Source organism: Ictalurus punctatus, chromosome 11, assembly GCF_001660625.3.
Source record: "Ictalurus punctatus breed USDA103 chromosome 11, Coco_2.0, whole genome shotgun sequence".
NCBI classification, from domain to species: Eukaryota; Metazoa; Chordata; class Actinopteri; order Siluriformes; family Ictaluridae; genus Ictalurus; species Ictalurus punctatus.
The window spans coordinates 7,702,833-7,726,522 of record NC_030426.2 but is presented as its reverse complement, the minus strand read 5'-3'; the positions used below and the strand labels follow the sequence as shown (position 1 = coordinate 7,726,522).

Sequence of the window (23,690 nt, the reverse complement as noted above, 5' to 3'; positions counted from 1 at the left end):
GTGTGTCTATATTGTCTGTGAAGAGGATGGCTCGAGTGACCAAAATATCTCCAAGGATCCAAGTTGCGTCTTGGGGTCAAAAAATCTCCGAAACTACAATCCGAAGTCACCCACTTCACCACAAGTTGTTTGGAAGGGTTTTAAGAAAAAAGTCTCTACTCTCATCCAAAAACAAACTCAAGCGTCTTCAGTTTGCCAGACACTACTGGAACTTCAAATGGGATCGGGGTCTATGGTCAGATGAAACCAAAATAGAGCTTTTTGGCAACAAACACCAGAGGTGGTTTTGGTGCACACAGAGAGGTAGCCGTATGGAAAAGTTCCTCATGCCCACGGTTAAATATGGTGGTGGATCTTTAATGTTTTGCTGCTGTTTTTCTACCAGAGGACCTGGACATTTTGTTAGGATACACGGCATCATGGACATCAAATATCAACAGATATTAAATGAAACCTGACTGCCTCTGACAGAAAGCTTCAAATGGGCCGTGGTTGGATCTTCCAGCAGGACAATGATCCAAAACATACATCAAAATCAACACAAAAATGGTTTACTGACCACAAAATCAAGGTCTTGCCCTGACCATCCCAGTCCCCTGACCTGAACCCCATAGAAAACCTGTGGGGTGAACTGAAGAGGAGAGTCCACCAGCCTGGACCTCGAAATTTGAAGGATCTGGAAACATTCTGTATGGAGGAACGGTCTCAGACCCCTTTCCCTGTATTCTCCAACCTCATCAGGCATTATAGAAGGTAGCACAAAGTATTGACAAAAATGGTGCCAATAACTGTTGTACACCTATATTTAACTAAGATATTTTTTTATAAACCTGTGTTTTGTTTGCAATTGTTTGATATCCATGAGAGCACAGTATTTTTGTGAATTTCTTGAACAAAATAGCAAAAGGTTCAACAATAAAGACGATTTTTCACAGACTTCTTTGCTCATTTTTACCAAGGGTGCCAATATTAATGGAGGGCACTGTACCTGAACTAAACCACAAGGAAAATTAGCCTTTTCAATAATTTATTCAACAGAAATAAAAATAGATGTGATGTTCTTCAGTGGAAAATGTAAGTACACCACTGGCCTCAGAAGCTAGTATTGCCCCCTTTAGCAGAAATAACTTCTTGTAGGCGTTTTGCATAATCGTCCACCGGTCTCTTACATCGACTTGCTGGAATTTTTGACCACTCCTCCATGCAATATTCTTTCAGTTGCAAGATGTTTGAGGGTTTTCTTGCATGTACTGCCCATTTCATATCCCCCTACAACATTTCAACAGGATTCAAATCCGGGCTTTACTAGGCCATTCCATAACCCTCCATTTCTTGGTGGATTTGCTAGTGTGCTTAGGATCATCATCCTGTTGAAAGGTCCACTTCAACTTTCAGACGGATGGCCTCACATTATCCTCAAGAACTCTTTCATATGATGCAGAATTCATAGTTGAATCAGTGAATACAGGCTGTCCAGTCCCTGAGGCAGTGAAGCAACCCCAAACCATAACATTTCCACCACCGTGCTTCACAGTTGGTATGAGGTGTTTCTCCTGAAAAGCTGTCCGGTCTGCGCCAAACATGTCTGCTGTTACTGTGGCCAAACAACTCAACGTTTGATTCGTCTGTCAAGAGCACGTTATTCCAAAAGGCCAGGTCTTTGCCTATATGCTCATCTGCAAACTGTGCTCTTGCTCTAATGTTCTTTTTAGAAAGCAAAGGCTTCTTCCTGGCACGCCTCCCATGCAGGTCAGTTTTGTGCAATCTCTTAATGATTGTACAAACATGCACTTTGACACCAACAGTTGCAAGACTTACTAGCAGATCCAGTGATGAAATTTTGGGATTCTTGGAGACTTATTCTTGCATCAGACGGTCAGCTCTTCGGCTGAATTTGCTGGGATGGCCAGTCCTGGACAGTCGTTTGAAATCTGCACCATTTGTAGGTGATTTTCCTTACAGTGGAATGAAGTATTTCAAATAATTTGGAGATCTTTTTAAATCCCTTGCCAGGCATGCACACCCATTTTTCTGAAGGCCTTATAGAACTTTTTAGATCTTGGCATGATGACACCACACGTCTCAATAACAAAGGGAAAAGCAGACACTAGATATGAGGAGTATAAATCTATACTAATCACTGGCACCCAATCTTGAACACCTGATTCTAATTTCATGGATTTTTCTTTTGTGAACATTACTACAAAATGTACATTTTATGTGCCATTTGATAGAATACATCACCTTTATTAATAGGCACTGTTTCAAAGAGGATCAAATGTCCAGAAAAACCAAACCCCTATTCCATGGGGTGTACTTGTTTTTTCACTTGATTGTACATGTCTTAAACCGTCAGCGAGTATTTGGATCTGTTTATTGACTTAAGATGGATGTGCAAGGAAATTCAATTGGTGCACCAAAAAAATTTTATTTACGGAAAAGCCGTTTAATAACGTCATTCAAAATTCCTTTATAAATACGAGTAACTCACTCTGTTCATTGCCGAGGGACTGCTCCAGCATGGCCAGTATGACCGAATTGTCAAGGACAAAGTATCTGAAGTTACTGTGAGACGTGGACGTCAGCCGGGAGTATTTAATCAGCGTCTCCTCATTCAGCAGACTGCAGGTGGAGGAAGGGCCACTCGGAGATGGGAATGCCCCCAACACCTGCATTATACTTGAAGAGAAGAACACAGGAGTGACTGGCATGTCAAACTAAAAGAGGTTTAATTTGCGATAGCCGCACCTCTTGTAATAACAGTGATTAAATCAGTTCAGTAATTTTTCCATTCTAAATCAGCAAACTTCCATTAAGCGGAAAAATAAATGGTCCACTGGCTTAAATAAACAAATTTAAAAACATAGCGTTAGGGGTTAGTCACTATGACAACTAACCATGACAATGTAGCTTCGGCTGCGTCCTTCACCCTCATGGAGGCAGGATTATGTTCTTTGTCGCCCTTATACCTCACTTCCTGTTCTCCCGTCTTGGACTTGCTACCCGAGATGCCAAGTTCAACAATCTCCAACACTTCTATCAAGCAATCCTGCAAAATAAACAGAAAGAGACACAAACCCAACATGTAAATAGCGAAAGAACGCACATACATACATACCAATACTCATCACACTGATAACCTTCGCTTGCTATATTATGACTGCGTACCTTTTCATTGAGCATGTCAGGATGCTCTGTGAGCCACACGCAGAGGCACTGGAAGGCAGCGACGATCATGGAGTGCAGGTCTCTGGAGTGGTGTGGAGCAGGTCGACTGCACTGGTACACAATGTAACTACAAACTGAACTCACGGCTCGTTTCCGGTCCGAAGACTCCACACTTGCCTTCACCTAATGAAAGAAACAGTTTTAAGAAATGTCTGAAGATTTTTAAGCAGGTTGTGCTACCTCTCTTGGCCATCATAGCAGAACTCATTCCTCTTCTATAACGCCTGAGATTGTATAATGCCATAACACAGCAAGTCATTAATGCAGAATCTCTCCAGATGCACTCTAGAATGAGTCCTCTCTTGTGAAGTCTCCTTTTTAGTTCAATGTCAAGTTTCTTTATATAGCACCATTAAAAACAACATAGGTTGATCAAAAGCGCTTTACAACAATAATTACAAAAGTGAAAATAGAAATAAAAATAATATCAATAGAAAACGTAATATTCAAACTGTTTTTACTTAACAATCATATCATTTAAAGCTCCTTATGGCTGGTCAAATGCCAACCCCCCCCCCCCTCCCATCTAGGTCTGGGAACTGTTAGTAGCGCTTGATCACATGACCTGAGAGTTTTAGAGGGATTATAAAAGGACAGAAGCTCTGTAAGGTATGAAGGAGCTAGATTGTTAAGAGATTTGTAAAGTAGTAGGGGTGCTTTGAAATCATTTCTGTAGCACACTGGTCGCCAATGTAGTGAAGCAAGAACAAGGGTAATGTGTTTGCGCTTCCGTGGACATGTCAGGAGCCTGGACTAATTGTAATGGGGTCATAGATGTCTGAATAATACCAGTGTAGAGAGGACTGCAGTAAACAAGATGAGAAGAGATACAAGCGTGGGACACTTTTTGAACAGTCTTAAAAGTTAGAAAAGACTTGACCTTAGCTAAAAGCCCAAGTTGAAAAAAAGAAACCCCGATCTTAAAACCCGCATTAATCTTCTCGTCGAGAAATTTTAACGTGCGGCTTAATATAGGATGCAAATTGATCCAAGTTAGGTATTCGATTTGACGTTGTAGACGCCAGACCAAAAATAGCGATCTCAGGCTTATCCTCGTTCAAGTGGAGGAAATTTGAAGACAGCCATGACGTTAGTTCTCTTAAGCAAATCAAAAGTAGTTCACTTTAGCTGTTTCACTCTTTTTCGGTGGGGTTTAAGATCAGGGCACTGGGATGGCCATGTCAAAAAAACTTGATTCTGTGATCAATGAACACTTTTGTATTGTCTTGCTGGAAGATCCAATGACAATCCAGTTGTAGCTTCTTGGCAGAGGTAGCCATGTAAAATTCTCTGGTACGTTATGGAGTCCATGATGCCAGGTATACCAAAAAGGTTCTTAGGCCACTCATCCTCTACCATACTTAACAGTGGGGATTTAGTTATTTTCCGCATAACCCGTCCTTTTTACACCAAACCCACCGCTAGTATTCTATTTCTGTTCATCTAACCGAGAAATCAGTTCCAATCAAAGTTCAAAATAGCATCTTTGTGAACTCCATGCACTTTTCTTTTTGTCAGATTAAAGTAATGGCTTTATCATAGCATGCCTTCCAAATAGTCTGTTGGTGTGGCTGTGGCATCTAATTAATTGGTAGATTTTGGTTGCCCCAAATTTAGCAAATCTCCAACCAGGTTCCTTATAAGAAATGTTTGCCTCTCTAACCGTCTTCCTCACTCGTAAGTTTATAACAGCTCTGGTTGTTTTAAACCTCTTAATTATCACCCTAACATAATCACCCTAATTTTCCCCATGTTAATGTATGACTAAATTGGCCTCTGAGTCACCTCATATTTATACCACAGTGAAACAGGAAGCCATAGACGTGTTTAAGAGTTCTTAAACACTCAACCAAACTTAAAGTAAAATATAAACACGAACACATCTGGATTACTTAAATGAACATCCTTTTTGAGAACATCCTTTTTATTTCCTCAGAGTAAAATTTTCTTCAATTATAGGTCAGATTTCTCTCACATTTTCACGGAGATTACGCTAATTAACCACAATGTTCTTCATAACCTTTTTAAACCCCCTTTTTTTTTTAAAAAACACCAGTCTACCAGGTGTTGTGCTGGATGAGAAATCTGTTGGCATGCCCTGCTTAACTGAACATCTGTGTTTCACCACCTTGGAGAGCTCCACTTCTTAGCAAGGCCTCAGCATTGAAGCCAAGAGCAGAAGTAAGTCTTAATTACAAAAGGAATAAGACAGGTCACCTGCAGTGCCTAGGCTTTATTGCCAACCCTTGAGTATATAAAAAAAACCCATCAGCTTGAGGCTGAAGGAAGTCTAAGCACTAAGTAAGTACGTAAGTAAGAAAGACAGCACTGTACAGTACTAATGGACCTCTTTCAGTTCATCTTCAATAAGTAATATCCCCTTCCACAAACAATTTTATCCCCATATATCAATCATATTAGGGGGCAGAGGTGGCTTAGTGGTTAATGCTTTGGGTTACTGATCAGAAGGCCGGGGGTGAAAGCCCTGGCGCTGCCGAGCTGCCACTGTGGGGCCCTTGAGCAAGGCCCTTAACCCTCTTTGCTCCAGGGGCGCCGTATCATGGCTGACCTTCGCTCTGACCCCAACTTCCAGGCATGCTGGGGTATGCGAAGAAAAGAATTCCACTGTGCTGTGACCAATAAAGACACATTATCATTATTACAAAAGGATTGCGTGTACCTTCGCGAGGCCGGCAAGCAGCTCCAGGGCAGCAAGTGAGATGCTCATGTCAGGCCTCCATTGTGAGTTGAGTCTCTGAGTGACCAGGTGGATGCTTCGGATCAGCAGGCCGGCTGCCGTGTCTGTGTGGAGAGCTGGGATATAAACACACAGCATGCCACAGAGAGCGGGTTAGTCACACACACACACACACAAGCCAAGCAAAGCAAAGCACTGACACACAGCCAGCAGCCACACGGGACAAGAAAAGTAATGTCAAACACACAAATGCACAAACGCACACGAGCATATATGCATGCACATTAACTTACACTACTGCTGCGCTTATTACAAAACACTGATTCCTTCTCTTTCACAAAAAACGTCCGTCCTCTAAATAACAAGGTGCATTCGATCGATTCTAAAACCATGCATCTAAACATACCCCGAAACACAACGCTGTACATTACACGGTTGTAATTCTTAGGTTTAATTATCCTGCTACATGGAGCATCCAAATAATGACCAACAAACGTGTTGGCACCATGCACTATGATGTCTATGATGACGACATGCCTTGATAAGAAAAAAACGTCACACAGCAACTGAAACAGTTTGCAACACACAGACGAACTTGGATGAAAACAAGGCCGCTGAGACAGACGCTTTATGGGAAATTCCTTATGCTAGACCCATTTTTAACTGCTAAATCTTTTTATCATTTGTGTGGATTTGCAGACAAATTTCCTAGAACGCATCAGCACCGAGTGCCCCTCTGGACTTACCATAGTCTCGCAGAAGGGCCTGGGCAGGTCTCTCGCTGTCTGGAGTAGTGGCCTCAGAGCTGCCGGCACTTGAATTACTGATGCCACTATTGTTGCGACTGTGGCTCTTAGCCAAAGAATGACTGCTGTCCACGCTTCCCTGAATATGGCAAGAGGAGAGAAGGCACTAACAATTTCTCCTGTTTTTGAGTTTTGTATTTTTTTTTTTTTTTTTTTTTTAAATAATTAACTCCAGAATTATTGGCACACATAATTCGGTAGTCAGTACACATAACTCGATTTCATAAAGATTGCCAATAATTCTGGAGTTGACTATAATGCCACTGAAGACAGTGTACAAAGCCATGAATGTTCATCAAATTACAGTACAGAAAAGAAAAACAAACAAAAAAAAAATTCTCAACGTACCACTTCGGTTTGGGCTCCTATAGACTCCAAAAGTGCAGAGTCTTGAACAATATTCAGCATTGCAGCTGTGGACAGAATGCAATATAACAAAATCAACCCTCGACGCAAAAGATGCTGGCGAGAGATCCATCAAACTGACGCACTGCATAAAGTGGTGCGATATATGTTTAAGATCAAACAACCAAACCTAGTATCATCTGTGTATTGAGTGGATCGGTCTCTGTTTGCAGGGCACCGATCAAGATATTGACCAATCGCAGCTTCAGTGAAAGGAAGGACACCGGCTTGTCATGAATCGAACCGTCATCGTTGCTGAATTTCCCTTCCAAAAGAACCTGAATAAAAAAAAAAAAATCTGATCAGTTCGTTACTTCGGTCACAGTGATTATGGAATTGCTGAGATTCAAGTATGAAGTGTTTACCTCCGATTTAACGTTGCCAAAATGGTGAGGCAGGGGCAGCATGGATAGCAGTATGTTAATGGAAGCTCGTCTCAGTTCAGTGGGGTTGACATAGGATTTAAATTTGGTCAATTCGCTGCAAGATGGAAGGTGGGGGTGAAGAAGAAAAAAAAAAAAACAGGTCTCTCAAAACACTTACATTGATGCATGCTTCTATAATAAATGAAAGACAGATAATTATGCTAAACAAACTAAGGCTGCGTCCTCATTGATCCAGGGAGATCAGAACACCGATTTCATTTTCATTTTAAAAACGCTCTCCGTCTACACTGGCGGTTTCAAATGTTTTCCAAACGTTTCTCGTCCAAACTGGACCGTCTGAAAACGCTCACAGCCCTATACCGCGCGTGCGTAAAGACAAGATAAGACGCTTTGGCCTGCGTCATTTACGTCAGGCGTTTATTTAAAAATGCGACCTGGGGGTTGTATAAAGTGACTTTGGGTAATCTTTAACAAAGATATCAAACTGGAGAGCAGGCGCAACGTCATCCACCATCTTGTTTGTTTTAAGTTCACATAACTAAATATACGTCATCGTTTTTGAATATCTCCGTTTTCTCAGTAAACACTACGACGTGAAAACAGCGGTTTCGAATTTGTCCACTTGGGAAACCGTTTTCGAAAAGCCCAGTTTCGCTGGACAGAAACGGCGTGTCGGTTTATGCGGAGTAACGTGGGCGTGGCCTAAGAGTACTTTCACGAGGGTCTGTTAACTGGCATATCTCCACAATCCTGAACTAGCAGAGTAGCTATTGCGGTGCGCCAGATTAAGGTGTTGGATATGCTTCGGTTAGTGTGTGTTTGGTGCACTTACTTCAGAGAACTTGGAAATGAATGTAGGAAAATGGAAGTATTTAGGAAACGTATTAAAAATGTACTGGAAAAAAAAATACAGCTTAAGTGTGTTGTAGAAATCCGTTTTTTGAGCAGCTTAAAAACCATGAATGTGTCTAAAGCATTAAAGGGCACATGAATAACATTAATGTTAATGAAGATTTGCATTCTACTGCTGATTTTCTTTCATTAAGACATTAATAGGAAATCCTTCTTGGATGCATAACATTTTTTAAAAACATTTTTTTTTTAGATATTGAGATAATATGTGAATATTACGTTAATTCATTTGAAAATATTTAATAACTGCTGCCCTACAGAATAGAAAGACAAAAGGGGCCTGCAACACAGGCCTCATGTAGCTCCTCACCGGTCAGGTAAAATAATTTCCAGTGCAGATATAAAGTACGGAACCACTACGTTGATCCCTTTCAGATCAGAGCAGAACAGAGCTGAGGAGTTCAAGATAATACTGGCCAGAACTGGCCTACAGATGAAGTCAGAAATTTGAAGGCCTTGGATGAGGACCATGTAGAACCTGTCATGAACAGAGAACAGAAATCCTTTCAGAGAAATAAGCAAATGATCTCCAAAACAAAACTTGAAAAGTTTTCAATGTTTACATCATGCTTAGAAGTAGAAGTGATCCAAGAATAAGAGTTTGTCTGTCAGATATCTATGGAAAGTTGCAGTGTAGTACACAATGCTCCCAAAGAAACCAGACGTTTCAGACAAAAATCTGTAAACCGGTGGGGCTAGGAACTATGATTTGTCCAGCACTGTTTGCTCACACCTGAAACACCCCATCACAGGAAACAGTAGACTATAGTGCAGAAAATAGACCGATTATCATACTAGCAATGTAATTTACAGTCTACTCCGAAACTATTGGAACGACAAGGCTGATTCATTTGTTTGTGCTGTACACCAAAGACATTTGGGTTTAAGATCAAAAGATGGATATGGGACGAGAGTCTAGGATTTGAGCTTTTTACTTCCTGGTATTTACATCTAGATGTGTTAAACAACATAAAGCATAGAACCTTTTGTATCAGACCACCTGATTTTTAGGAGAGCAAAAGTATCTGAACAGAAAAGACTTGAAGTTAACTAAAGTAAAGAACACTTAATATTTGGTTGCAAATCCCTTGCTTATAATAACTGCATAAAGTCTGCGACTTGTTGGTTTCTTCTTTTGTGACGCTGTTCCAAAAGACTTTTACCACAGCCTCTTTCAGTTGTTTGTTTCAGGGGGTTTCTCCCTTCAGTTTCCTCTTCAGGAGGTGAAATGCTGCTCAATTGGGTTTAGGTCAGGTGATTGACTTGGCCAGTCTAAAACCTTCCACTTTTCCCCCCTGATGGAGTCCTTTGTTGAGTCGGCAGTGTGTTTTTGGATCATTATCTTGCTGCATGATAAAGCTCCTCCTGATTAATTTGGATTCATTTCTCTGTAAATTGACATACAGAATGTTTCTGTAAACTTCTGAATTTATTCTGCTGCTTCCATCATGAGTCACTTCATCAATAAAGATTAGTGATCCTGCTCCAGAAGCAGTCATGTAAGCCCAAGCCATGACACTACCAACACCATGTTTTACAGATGAGCTTGAATGTTGTGGATCATGAACCAAGAGTAGATGTTCACGGATATTCATTGCTTAAACAATCTAACAGGACACACTTGGGTAACAAGAAACATCTGTCAGACACATGTTCCAAAATATCTGCTGGCCTACAAATTGGGTGGTCTGATACAAAATGTGCTATGTTCTATGTCGTTTAACACATATACATACAAATACTAGGAAACAAAAGCTGAAATATTGATCTCAAACCCAAATATCTTCAGTCTACAGCAAAAACAAATGAATTGGCCTTGCTGTTCCAATAGTTTCAGAGGGGAACGTACATCAAAGCTTAAAGCTAAACTGATGCCATTAAAACACTCTCATGCAAACCCCATAATTCCTCTACCTGGATAGGTAGACAGGTAGAATTTCCTCTCCAGTTTTTTTGCTGCAGAAGATTCTGCACAGTGTTCCGCAGGCCTCGGCTCGACCAGACTCATAATTATCCGGAAACTCATTGGCATCAAACATAGGGTTCGACACCATGGTGTCGGTGGACATCTGAGAACCTTTTCTCCTTAATTCAACTCCAGCCTGAGTAGCAAGGGCTGAGAGAAAGAGGGAGAGAGGAAGAAAGGCCAAATTTAAGTGACAGCTTTTTTTTTAAATTTTTTTTTACACAAACTAAAATTGGTCTTAACAGGGATTACAGACAAAGAGAACCAAAAAATATCGTATCCTGCAACTACAATGCAGGCTACACTGCATTATAATATAGTCGTATTAATATTCTAAAACTAATATTCATGTACCTATTCTATATTTTACAGAATATTTCCATGTATGAATCCTGTCCCAGTTCAAATGTCAGTTATACTGGATATTATTTTTCATTTAGTGTTTTATCAACTCTGGAATAGAACTACTTTACTGGCACATTAAATAATGCTATGCTATTATAATCTACAAACAACGGCTTGTTTAAACCATACACAGTTCTTGTACAATAATGGTTCTGGATCTTTGGGGGGGAAATCTGATGCAAAAAAAAACAAAACCAAAAAAAAACAAAAAGGAAAGAAAAGACAAGCTCTCCTGGTCAGCCTCCCTGTTATTGAACACAGCAGTTCAGAATTTGCAAATAAATAAATAAAGAAAGAAAGAAAGAAAGAAATCACTGGCAAATCACTGTTGGTAGGCACCTCTTAATAACACAATAAAAGGCACACTATGGCAGAAACAAACTGCACACACATCCACAACATGCAGGAACGTCCATACAAAACGTAACAGTAACTGAAAATTCATATAAGAGTCAAATGAAAAGCTACAAAAACAAAAAAAAAACCACCAGGCGTAACTAAAGACAATGCTGGTTGTTGTGTTTCTTTGGAGGAGATTGGTTAGTAGAGGTCCTTTAGGTGGATGATATGGGCAACAACACGTTGTGCGATCGTATGTTTAGTTACATCCAAAAAGAAAATAATAATAGTAAGACAAAATAAATAAATAAAGGATCAATCACAACAAACATTCTCAGGCCTTCGCTGGTGCTTTGACCATCTGATTATCATTTCATACAAGGAAATTACAGAATATTTGTTGCACTTGAGCCTATGACATTTGGGCAGCAGTCAATAAATTTCCCGGACCCCTAATACCAGACTCAAGCAATGTATGATCAAATCTCTTGACCCAAGAAAACAATACTGCAACAACAACAAAACATTTATAAAAAAAAAAAAAAAAAAAAAAAAGTGACAATGTCAAAGCAAAAGAAACAAAGTCAAAAGAAAATGAACCAAATAATTGCAACTGGTAAAGCTTGTGTTCCTACTTACAAGATTTATAAGAAAGAAGAATTTGGAAAAATGTTGCTGCAAGATAACAGAGATAAAAATGGAAACAAATCAAAGAACAGCAGTAATAGAGATCCAGAAACTATGAAGAATGTCAATATGGGTTTTTGTTTCGTTTCGTGTCTTCGTATGCTTAGATAGTACTAGAGCTAAGGAGGCTGGAACAAGATACTGAATTTCAGTTAGTTATTCACCATGCATGTACAGAAACGGAACGGAAAGGAAACAAGCAAACACATGGACAGTTAGCCACAATTCAATCTTACATTCAGCTCAGAATACCGTATTAATGACTTCCAGGAAAATACTAGCTTAGCTGATATATTTATTTTTGTAGTTGTTGTTTCTTCTTTTTTAAAATGACTTTTTTTTTATATATATAACTTTTCAAATGTAAATGATCCCATTTCAGTTCCACATGCACGTGATACACTTCTGAAGCAGTTTCCAAGACTTTTGACTTTTTTCCATTGTATGGTCACCTTGATTCTGAATCCAGCTGCATTTTTTTATTTAAACACACTATGATTAAGAGAGACACTTAAATTTAATATGCAGTGCTTAAGGACCATGCTGGTGTTAGATTACATCATCAAGTAAATACTATTACTTCTACTACTACCACTAATAATAATAATAATAATAATAATAATAATAATATCTAAAAGCACTTGAGCAAAAAACCTATGAAACCATTCATTTAGCAATAATGTGAAATCTAAAAACATCAATCAGTCATGATAGTGATTCATGGTAGAGACTTTTTAACTTGATGAAAAACTATATAAAATTTTGTTAAAGAATTTGACTAACAGACAGGAATAAAGTATTTTTGCTTTTTTTTTTCTCCCCCCTCCAGAATTTGGTCATTCACAAATATCCACCCACCAAGTGTTTCCTCCAAGATATGCGAAGCCAGCTTTTCAAACTGCTGCTCATGTTGCATCACAGGGCAGTGTAACACACTCAGAGGAAAGCGTTATCTGCCTCTTCCAGATACATGAGCGAACAAACTGTGATTGGTTAGTGTCACACTTGATTGACAGGCCAAAGAAAGCAATGCCACCCCCCTCCCACCCAGTCAATATTTCTATCCTGGGCTTCTGGTCAGGGATGGATGAAGCATCTTCTTGATTGTAACTTGCGACCCCCTGATGAATGCCACCAAATACACCGTTATCTAAAAATAGGCGTGTTATAAATCACATCATTTTTCTATACATTTCGCATGAGACACCAAATATCGGTAGGGCAATATTAATAAATACAAATACAAGCGTTTTCATAAAGGACACTATACAAATTCTTAAACATAAAAAATCTGAAATATTTGGGGAGACATTTAAAAAAAAAAAAATGCCCCAACCACTCATCTGGAACCAAATAGTCAGATTTTCCTCCCTTGTTCGGTAAAAGTTACTAACATTTTCCCCATCGATAACATTACGATACTACAGCACAGTATTTCACTACGGGATACACTGAGCTGATAAATGCTGGAACTGCTTCATAACATTAGCGCTACCTTAACGGCACATATGATCGACTCCAAATGCGGTACAATCTTGCAGGTAGGAATAGCCTGTTTTGTATAAGTAAAAGAACGGAAATAAAACAGGAAGGGGGATAATGAGAAAAGAAAGGAAAAACAAGTGACGGCAATAGCGTTTGACAGTATTAGAGGTCCAATCCCAGTAAACACCTTACCAGTCACACTGCTTTCTCTGCTGAGGCCGGAGTGAAGTTTGCAATGGACGAGCGCAGCATCGAACAGCCACTGGCCAAAAAGGTTCAGCACGCTGTTGACTTTTGGTCTGGTGGGAGCTGGCAGCGGTCGCGGCTCTGAGCTTGTCTGATTGGGACTGGACAGAGGAGAGGTGGAGGACGGCTGGTGCAACACTTTGGACTGGCCAGTCTGGAAAGCCAAGCACCGAGCCACGTAGAATGTATTATACATATATTAAACATTTTTACAACCGTTAGTTCTGGTCTGCTAATCTGATTGGACAAGAGGTGTTCCAAGAGTGCTGATATTTAGTATAACAGCGCTGATACATTTCACTCTTTGACTGTGTTCACTACATAATATTCCAGTTCTAGCAAGAGTTTGTTACACTGAAACGGTCACTACACTTACTACAGGCTGACAGGGAGTCAGTCTGTGTGTTGGCATGGCAACACCCAGCACTCTATATTCATATCTGTGGCTTTATTCTTTGGGAACAAGTATTATTGATGGAGCAAAAATGAACGAAATATCTGCCCATACCGTGTCTGAAAAGTCAGTTACTTGATAGTCATAAAACTGTCGCATAAAAGCAAGATCATACTCGCAATCGTGGTGCTGTACCGCGTTAGCTCCCTGCGGCCGAATCGAAGCCGTGTTGATATGCGGTACAACAGCGCTCTTGCTCACGTGATGCTGCTTCAATGAAAGTTTAAGAAACGTCTAATTCACAATTCACCGATTCACGGTATTTGCAATGTTTCTTTGATGGAACGTACCGCAGAGGCTTTGCTGGTGGTTTTATTTACTGTTGTTGGTCTGTGTCTGCGGCTGTGAGGGGGTGTGGTGTTGGTGGTGGTCGGGGGTGGCGGCATGCTTAGACGATTAACAGGGGTGGGTGGCGCGCTGTCTGAGCGGGGTCTGGATATACCTGCAGGGTAAAAAAAATAAATAAATAAAATCCATACACAAAACAGAAAGTGAAACAAGAAAAGATACGGTAAACCAAGACGAGGACAAATGTTACGACACCATTTCAGCGATTGTGCCTTACTATGAAAAATTATGAAAAGGCACGTAATAACACAACAGCCAATAAAGGTTGGATCAAACACCAGGTGGTTCCAGATTTGCTCACTTGGTTTCCAGCTGGTGAGTTCAAATAATTAATCATTCAGCACACAGTAATCAAAGGCAGGTGCTACATAATACATCAATTAAAAAAAAAACCCTAAAAAAAAAAAATCAAAAAAAAAAAATCGATGCTATAGACAGCCATGATGCTGAAAGGTAAGTACTGATTGGGTGAGTATAGCAGATTCGACAATGATTAAGCATCCACTCTGCAAAGATGTCCTTCTGAACACGTTGCAAAACTGTACAAAAATTACCCGTTTTGCAAAGAAGTGCAGCATCGTGCACAGAACATTACAAAGAACACAGTGGAGTAAGACTGGAGAGCATCATTTCTGAGCCATAAAATTGGTTTTGGTTCCCTACGCCCTCTGAAACATCCATCATATAGCTAGGCTGCGGGTTTCCGGAATAGGACTTTCATTTGAACTGATGCCAACCCTTTATTTTCCCCACATTTTGTAATGCATCCATGATTTTTTTGCATGCACTCCTTCAACCAGCCAATCAGACTCCAAGTCCCACGTGATTTGTCAGGAGCATGGGTTAAAAAAAATATATAAATATATATATATTTTTTTAAACGAATACCATAAGTTGGTAGCCTGTCTCGAAACACAGCGACACCTGGGGACAAATAGGATTAAAATGCTGACATAACAAAACAGGAGCATATACGCAGGCGCACACACACCCCTTTGAGTTTTGGGGGGAACAAGAGGCACACAGCTTTTATATAAAGTCAGGACTATCTGAATATCATACTGCTCATCACAAAAGGTAGGTTACCAGGGGTTTTCCCCCTAGTTTTCTTACATATAGACAGGACGCACATATGCTTACACAGTCCACACAAATACGTACACACACGCACACATACACACACAATAGAGGGTATGCACGTGACATCACGGTAGGCGGAACTCGCCACAGTCACGCCCACTGAGTGCAAAAAGACTGAGCGGCAGCATTAGTGTACAGAGTGTATTCCGGGAAAACACAGAAAAAGACGCATCTGAAACGGGAAAAATCTGTTGCGAGATCGACTGTGCTAACAGATTCAACAAGAATTCAGAGCGATCTTTTTACCGAGTCCCAAAAAAATAATTTTTTATTTTATTTTATTTTTTACAAAAGAGAGCAGGGTAAGTTCTTTTGGCATGTGCTATTCATTCTGTACAATGATGAATCATTTGCTTCATAGGTCTTTTTAAAATGCACCGATTATGGTTTTTCAAATATTACCTTTCATGTAGTGCGTTAGAGCTGTTTGTGAATGTAAAAAGTCTGCAAAGTTTCAAAAATCAAAGCGCACGACGAACGGAGTTATTGACTCCCGAAAGAAGGAAGCGATTCTGAACAGCTGAAACGAGTCGTTAGTGATTCCAGACTTTACTTCCTGTACTAACCTACGTAGGTTTGTAATAAAAAGCCCCGCCTCTGTTCTTCATCGGCTGCTCGAGAACAGACGGAGCTGAAACTAGCTATAGTAGTGGGTGTTTCCTTTTTGAAACACGCTGACAGCAATAGACGAATCCCAACAGACTGGGACATTGGACCAATCAGAGCAGAGTATGCTCTCTGAAAGGAGGAGTTTGGAATGAATCCTTTAGAACGGATCACTGAACGAGTCGTTTGTGACACTGGAGGCGAAAAAAGTAATGGTGCAATTTAAATTATGTGATTATAAAGTGTTTTTTGACCTTTGATGCATGTAAATCTATAGTATGAGACCATAATAGGTGCGCTTTAAGGTGCGCTTTAAACGCTGCCTATTTCCATAGATGAATAATGGGGGCTCAGTCATTCTCTGTCTGTGTTTTACCTTCAGTGTTAGCAGTGTTAGCTACAAACAAACTAGGACTAGTTAGCTTACGGTTTACCAGATAAAATTATAGAATAAAATAAAAGTATTTGTACATACAACCAGAATGTTTATTGGTGTTCTTATCACTTTAAATTCTCCAACATGTCTCACCTTGAAGTAGGACCAAGTGTCAAGGCTTTTGGATGCCTTTGGGCTTTGCTTAGTGTATTTCCCCGGCATTGAAATCAGGTACATATAAATGTCGGGAAAACCGACTTCTGGCCACATGCCAATGTCCACGGACCACAGGTTCTTGGGCAAGTTGTAAAGGTCACTATCGAGTCCAACTGCCTTTAATTTAAGCTGATAATCATTAGTTATACTAGCGTTTTCGCAGCTTCCCCCATTAAAACCAGCCATTTTGCTGGATGTTTTCCCGCTCTACCTGGCCGGGGGGGGCGTGTTCCGGCGGGAAAGTGACGTCAGTGCATACCCTCTATTGCAGGCCAATGTTTCTAATCCCTGAAACACTACAGTCTCCAAGACTCCAGGGAATGCAAGGATACATTCATTGATGCCTCAATACAACCTCAAAGGCCATCAACACATTACTTCACCCCCCCCCCCCAAAAAAAAATAAAATAAAAATCAGCGGTGATGTATGTCTAACCCCGTACTTGGTTAGTCACTAGTTGATTAGGTTGGTCATGTTTAGAATACCTAGAGAGGGAAGTCTGTCTCGAATATATCTCCTAGACTGTGTTGCTCCTGAGAAAAAGAAAGACATGAGTTCCACTGATGCACGGTGATACACACTGCACCCCCACACACAAGACCATGAAGTGACTAATCCAAAGCATTAAGCAATTAGTAATTACACCTACAGGGCACATACTGGCAATTAGCCTGAAAACTAAAGCATATAGTCATGCATGGAAAGTGGAGTAAACCTGAAAGTTTTTAGAAGATCGCTATCGATAGCTGGTTGAAATATACCCCTGTCTGATTGTACGTGTCAAGTGTAGCATGCAGTAGTGACAAGCTTTAAGAACAGACACTATGTCTATACACATTGAACACAGGGGTCCTGGCGTCACTGTTGGTAATCAGCATTCTTACTTGTTCTGCAGTTAGTCAAACCAGCCAGTCCTAACCGAATAAACTGAATTAAGTCACCGAGTTCTAAGTTGAATAATATATGTGCAGGAAAAGAGTCATTTTTACAGCTAACCGTGATATTAGTAAACCCCTATTGCCCCAGATTTACATGAAGGGAGTGGGAACAGAAGGTGCGCTTTCACTGAGTACCATAAGAGGGCAGAGTTTCATGACTGGTGTTTTTCTTAAAAACTGCCACACCTAGAAGAGGAAACAGAATTGTACTTTGGGACAAATCATAATTATGAAGATGTAAACTACGACAGAACTACACATTTTTTAAAAAATAATAATCATCATCATCAAAAATCACAATGCTCATATTGTTAAGACAATATGATTTTCTTAAACGGGTAAACGTGGTGGTTTTCTTGGAGTGATGCATTCGGAGCGTAACATCGTATAAATACTATAAATATTTTGTATTAGATTTATCTGTTATGAATATAAATACTAATAACGTTTAATATTACCGATGCATCAATACCAATTGTTAGAGCAAGTACGAGTACATGTTTATTGGAACTTGCAGATACTGATACTAATAAGGTACTAATTTTAGTAACTATTAATCAAGCAGGGAACATTTTATTTAGCTCTGTTTATGTTTCCCCAGTTTGCATAGTGGCCTTTAGGTTACTAGGCGCATCGTTTATAACGTTAGTTAGCTGATTTTAAATGAACTGCATCAGATAGCTAAATATTATTTACATTCAATTGAGTCAGGCTACTATTTTGTTCGACTTCAGAAACGCACTTCTGTACAGTAAAGGACGTTTCATCATCTTCATTGTGTCCAAATCCCTCGTTGTCAGTGGCGGCATAGGCTGCTGTTCTGTGCTGCTTAGCAGTGAACTCCTCATGCTGATGTTTAATTTATTACGGCTTCGGCATGAACGGCACACTGATTTGAAAGCGAAGTATAGTCGCTGGAAATACATGAGTCTCAAGGCTCGCAGAACTAGAGTACTCTCAGAACTCGTACTCTCACGCCTGACAGTTTCTTCTCTGAGTGCATTGCTTAGATTGTGGTCATTACGGTGGCATATAGTCGTGTGAAAAAATAAGTACTCCCCATGGAAATGGTTGGCTTTTTAGACAAGCAAATATTTGATCATCTGTGAAACAATGCCTATTTATAAAGTTGAAAATTAGGTTTTTGAATCATTTATTCAACAGAAATATCAATAGTGATATTCTTCTGCGGAAAAAGTAAGCACACCACTGGCCTCAGAAGATAGTGTTGCTGCCTTTAGCAGAGATAACTTTTTGTAGGCATTTTGCATAATTGTCCAACAGGCTTGCTGGAAATTTTGACCACTCTTCCATGCAATATTCTTTCAGTTGCAAGATGTTTGAGGGTTTTCTTGCATGTACTGCCTGTTTCAAATCCCCCCACAACATTTGAATGGGATTCAAATACGGGTTTTGACTAGGCCATTCCATAACACTCCATCCATTTCTTCGTTTTGAGTCATTCCTTGGTGGATTTGCTAGTGTGTTTAGGATCATCATCCTGTTGAAAGGTCCACTTTCAGTTTAACTTCAACTTTCGGACAGATTTCAAGCGCTCTTTGATATGATGCAGAATTCATAGTTGAATCAGTGAATGAAAGCTGTCCAGTCCCTGATGCAGCGAAGCAACCCCAAACCATAACATTTCCACCAGCGTGCTTCACAGTTGGTATGAGGTGCTTCACCTGAAAAGCTGTCTTTGGTCTGCGCCAAACATGTCTGCTGTTACTGTGGCCAAACAACTCAACGTTTGATTCGTCTGTCAAGAGCACGTTATTCCAAAAGGCCGGATCTTTGCCTATATGCTCATCTGCAAACTGTGGTCTTGCAAAGGCTTTTTCCTGACACGCCTCCCATGCAGGTCAAATTTTTGCAATCTCTTTCTGATTGTAGAAGCCTGCACTTTGACACCAACAGTTGCAAGACTTACTAGCAGATCCTGTGATGAAAGTTTGGGATTCTTGGAGACTTATTTTTGCATCAGACGGTCAGCTCTTGGGATAAATTTGCTGGGATGGCCAGTCCTGGACAAATTGGCAGTCATTTCAAATCTGCGCCATTTGTAGATGATTTTCCTTACAGTGGAATGATGTATTACAAATAATTTGAAGATCTTTTAAAATCCCTTTCCAGACTCATAGGCATCCACAACCTTTTTTCTGAAGGCCTTATAGAACTCTTTAGACCTTGGCATGATGACACCCCACACCTCAATAACAAAGGGAACACCCGACACTAGATAAGACAGGTTTCACCTGCACTCCCTAAGCAGGTTCTAATCACTGGAACCCAATCTTGAACACCTGATTCTAATTTTATGGATTTGAAAGTGTGATAAATGTAGGGGTGTACCTACTTTTTCCATGTGACTGATTTTTGTTAATTTAAATTGTGAACAGAGTGTGTCACCTTTATTAATAGGCACTGTTTCAAATAGGATCAAATGTTTGCTTGTGCAAATATGTCCAAAAAGCCAATAATTTCCATGGGGTGTACTTATTTTTTCACATGACCGTACATACAGATCGCCATTTGTGTTGTCTCTTTATTAGTGCAACGTACACTAGGCTTACGTCACACCATCACCTGCAATCGGATATTCGTATTCTCAAATCATACAAGTCCGAGAATGTGACCGATACCCGATATCAATATTGGTATTGATGCATCACTACATAAAATAATAGGCACCAAAAAGCACAAGAATGCTCATGTTTCACTATCAAGTTCAAATGGATTAGCAAAATTTCAACCGATCTTACCTAGGAAAGCATCCACCAGGCAGCTGATGCCCCTCATGGATCTAAAGAAGATCTGAGGCAGCTGTTTGAGACAGGGGTGCTGGATCACCTCCTGGGGCACACTGCTCACACCTAGCAGCTGCTCCTGGAACTTGGGAGTGGAGCTCACAATCACAGGGTTACTCAAATCCACTGGATTACTGAAGGGAAAGAATGACAAAAAAATGTTATTATAATTATGAACTTGAGATTTTAAAAAAAAAAATTAACGTTCCTGAGTAAAATGTACAAATTAGAGGTCGACTGATTGATCGGTTTTACTATTGGTTAACGTCAAAAATGCGCACCAATAGTTTTTCCCGGTTGTGTCTGTTGAGGGAAGGGGTGAAAAGGGTTTGCTGTCATTATACAAAAAAAGTTTTTGAAAATGGTTTGCTGTCATTAGTACGAGAGCATGAATTTTGTTGTGTTATTTGAAGTGTTTTTCACATTAATTTTGGACGTATCTATTTTTATTTATTTGGAGTGCTACCTTTTGGATGTATATCTTTTCATACATAGATACACATATATATATATATATATATATATATATATATATATATATATATATATATATATATATATATATATATATATATATATATTTTATTTTTTTTTTTTTTTAAGTACAGTACATTTTCATGGTACTGGGAAAAAAAATGGCATTGAAAGTCTGCTCTCCCCATCCGATTTAATCGGCTAATGGAAAAAATAATCAGCCAACTAGTCGATTATGAAAATAATCATTAGTTGCAGCCCTAATTTGAGTTAATTTGGTAAATATCCAGGATTTGAGGCACATTATCAGTTCTGTAGCATGTCCCTGCAGGAAATCCCAACTAAATACAGATGTCTTATACTGTTTTTTTTACATAATAATAATAAATAAATAAATAAATAAAAAAATTAACCTCTAAAATAACTGCTGCAAGACCTTTTTGGAAGCATGTGTGTCTGACCTACGCTTTTCATCAATTCCCTCTGCAGGCCTCTTCTCCCTCCACCACAATCCCCTAAAGAAGTCATCACTTTCATGAAGGAGAGGTTTAACAGCATCTGCCAATCTTTTCCCTCACCTCAACTCCCATATTAGTCCATATTTCCCTTATTCCCTAACTCTGTAACATGATTTCCTCCTGGTTTTCCAGACGATATTCCGTACTTATAAATAAACTGTATCTTCCACCCGATTCATGCACCTTTACCAAATGATGATCAGTGGCTCCTTCACTGCAGGGACTGTACCAACTCCCAACAAGACAGAGTGCCTGGTACTTGTTATGAAAACCCCCACATTATACCGTTCTGGCTTTAGCTGCCTGTCTTGATTTCCTATCAAAAACCCTTAAACATGTCGTCTTGCCTAACCGGTCGTGATCCTGAAACTGGTTTAAGGTGAGAAAGATGTGCATCAAATCAGCACACTTCCCAAAAACTGCCCTTACTGTATATATGTTATATAGGACAAACTCGTTTCAATCCTCATCCTTCTTGGCCTCTCATTAACCCAGTTAACAACAATATCCACTTATCTTGGAAACCTTGGAATCACTGACACGGACATGCTCATATTAGATATAGCCTGTGCACTGGTGTTCCACAAGGCACAATGATCGGTCCTCATCCCTTTTCCTTTCATACTAGTTCTTTAAACTATGAAGTATCTTCCCATGGTTCCTCATAAACACAATAACATTCAACTCATGCTTTGCTTTCTTTCCCTGAAGTTGCTACACGTATCTCAGAATATCTGGTAGAGACATCTCATCATAGATGGCAAGACTGAGCTGCTATAGTGCATGCTCACATAATCACAGCATCCAAAAAAAAAAAAACTTAGAAGTAGTACTGGACAATCAGATATTCTTCTCAGCTTAATGTATGCTGAAACTTTATCTGATCGTGCAGACTTATCCTGTACACACAGATTTGATCATTTCTCTACATGAATTCCACTCTGGTGCTTGTTCAGAGACCTGGCTCAAAAACCGATTTCCTTGAAACACAGACTGAAATTAGTAACGGAAACGTGTAATCTGTATGTTAATCTATTTCTATACCAGCACTGACTCACATTTAAGGCAATGCCCTAGCGCAGGGTTTCCCAACTGGGGTGCCGTCTGATAAAAAAAAAAATTATATTTAAAAATTATATTTAAAAATAATAATAACAACAATAATTCCCTACCCCACGACCCCCCTCGCTGACCTGTCGGCAGCACGTCAATATCAGTATGTGTTTTATCCTAATAATTAGCGTGTGACTATGCGTGTGTAGTGCAAAAGAATATGGACAGATTTCTTAAAAGAAGATCTCCAGATGCTTCTGGACCATCAACTTCATTCACACGTAGCTAACGTTGTCTAGCATCAGTGCTTGTATAGGGTGCAACAAGTTTTTTCGAATTTTCAAAGGGTGCCGTGACTGAATAAAGGTCGGGAAACGCTGCCCTAGCATATAGTTTAAAGCTGATACCATTATGCTACTCTGACAATGGCCTGGGGGGGATGATTGAAACGTAGGGGTGTTAATCTGTAACGTGCGGCTAAATACCTAAGCATGTGCAGGAAGCGATACCAAGTCTGGGCTACACAGTCGTTGTCCATTTCCGTAGGTATGAGATTGGCATCCTCCTCTGGCACTTTAAAAGGAGGGAAGGATGGTCCATATGTGAACCTCAGCAGTCTGAAAATTAAACAGATCAATGACATACATTATCCAGCTCTTTCCTGTAATGAAACATGTTCCTCATTTGCACATATCGAAACCATAAAGTCTGCGCGCCTCCAGAAGGGAGATCCGAGAAAACTACATTTAAAGATTTTGAGCATTTTAAGATTTCATTCAAATTCCATCATAAGACAACACCACACTGACTGTCTAAAAGCAATAATATTACCAATACTTGAATATTACCGATATTAGCACTATGTCTACGTCTATCTTCATTCATATAATATAGACTGGCAGACTATTCAGAGGTCTCACACATGCACTAGTCATTCCGTGTTTAATTATATCATCGTCTTTATATTATCTCAGCTTAACCGGCTTTTAAAGTTCCCATGAAATCAAAATGGATGTTTTGTGCTTTTTAGTACGAATATGTCAGCCTTAAGGTTATCTATAAGCTAGTGTGCTCCAAAATAATGAGAAAACTCACATTTAGAAGAGATATGCATTCAAAACTTAAAGGCTCTCTCTACAACCAATACGGATCAACAATTTTGATGACATCATTCTGCACCTCAGCACATTTTCTGT

At 39.7% G+C, this 23,690-nt stretch overlaps 1 protein-coding gene across 9 annotated transcripts in view; it reads right to left on the bottom strand.

Annotated features, from left to right (window-relative positions):
* ralgapb (Ral GTPase activating protein non-catalytic subunit beta) overlaps positions 1-23,690 on the bottom strand; it is a 51,661-nt gene that overhangs the window by 10,867 nt on the left and 17,104 nt on the right. For 3 of the 9 annotated variants that reach the window (XM_017480217.3, XM_017480219.3, XM_017480218.3), the window contains exons 6-22: positions 22,980-23,111; positions 20,405-20,583; positions 17,778-17,828; positions 17,190-17,237; positions 15,254-15,289; positions 14,308-14,459; positions 13,510-13,717; positions 10,350-10,551; positions 8,746-8,913; positions 7,503-7,617; positions 7,268-7,415; positions 7,081-7,145; positions 6,673-6,811; positions 5,909-6,042; positions 3,169-3,351; positions 2,898-3,049; positions 2,492-2,679 (exon numbers count right to left, since the gene is read on the bottom strand). In XM_017480217.3, the coding sequence (XP_017335706.1) occupies positions 2,492-2,679; positions 2,898-3,049; positions 3,169-3,351; positions 5,909-6,042; positions 6,673-6,811; positions 7,081-7,145; positions 7,268-7,415; positions 7,503-7,617; positions 8,746-8,913; positions 10,350-10,551; positions 13,510-13,717; positions 14,308-14,459; positions 15,254-15,289; positions 17,190-17,237; positions 17,778-17,828; positions 20,405-20,583; positions 22,980-23,111 (2,300 nt within the window). The remainder of the gene's footprint in view (positions 1-2,491; positions 2,680-2,897; positions 3,050-3,168; positions 3,352-5,908; positions 6,043-6,672; positions 6,812-7,080; positions 7,146-7,267; positions 7,416-7,502; positions 7,618-8,745; positions 8,914-10,349; positions 10,552-13,509; positions 13,718-14,307; positions 14,460-15,253; positions 15,290-17,189; positions 17,238-17,777; positions 17,829-20,404; positions 20,584-22,979; positions 23,112-23,690) is intronic. The other 6 variants (XM_017480220.3, XM_017480221.3, XM_017480225.3 and 3 more) reach the window with 4 other exon arrangements.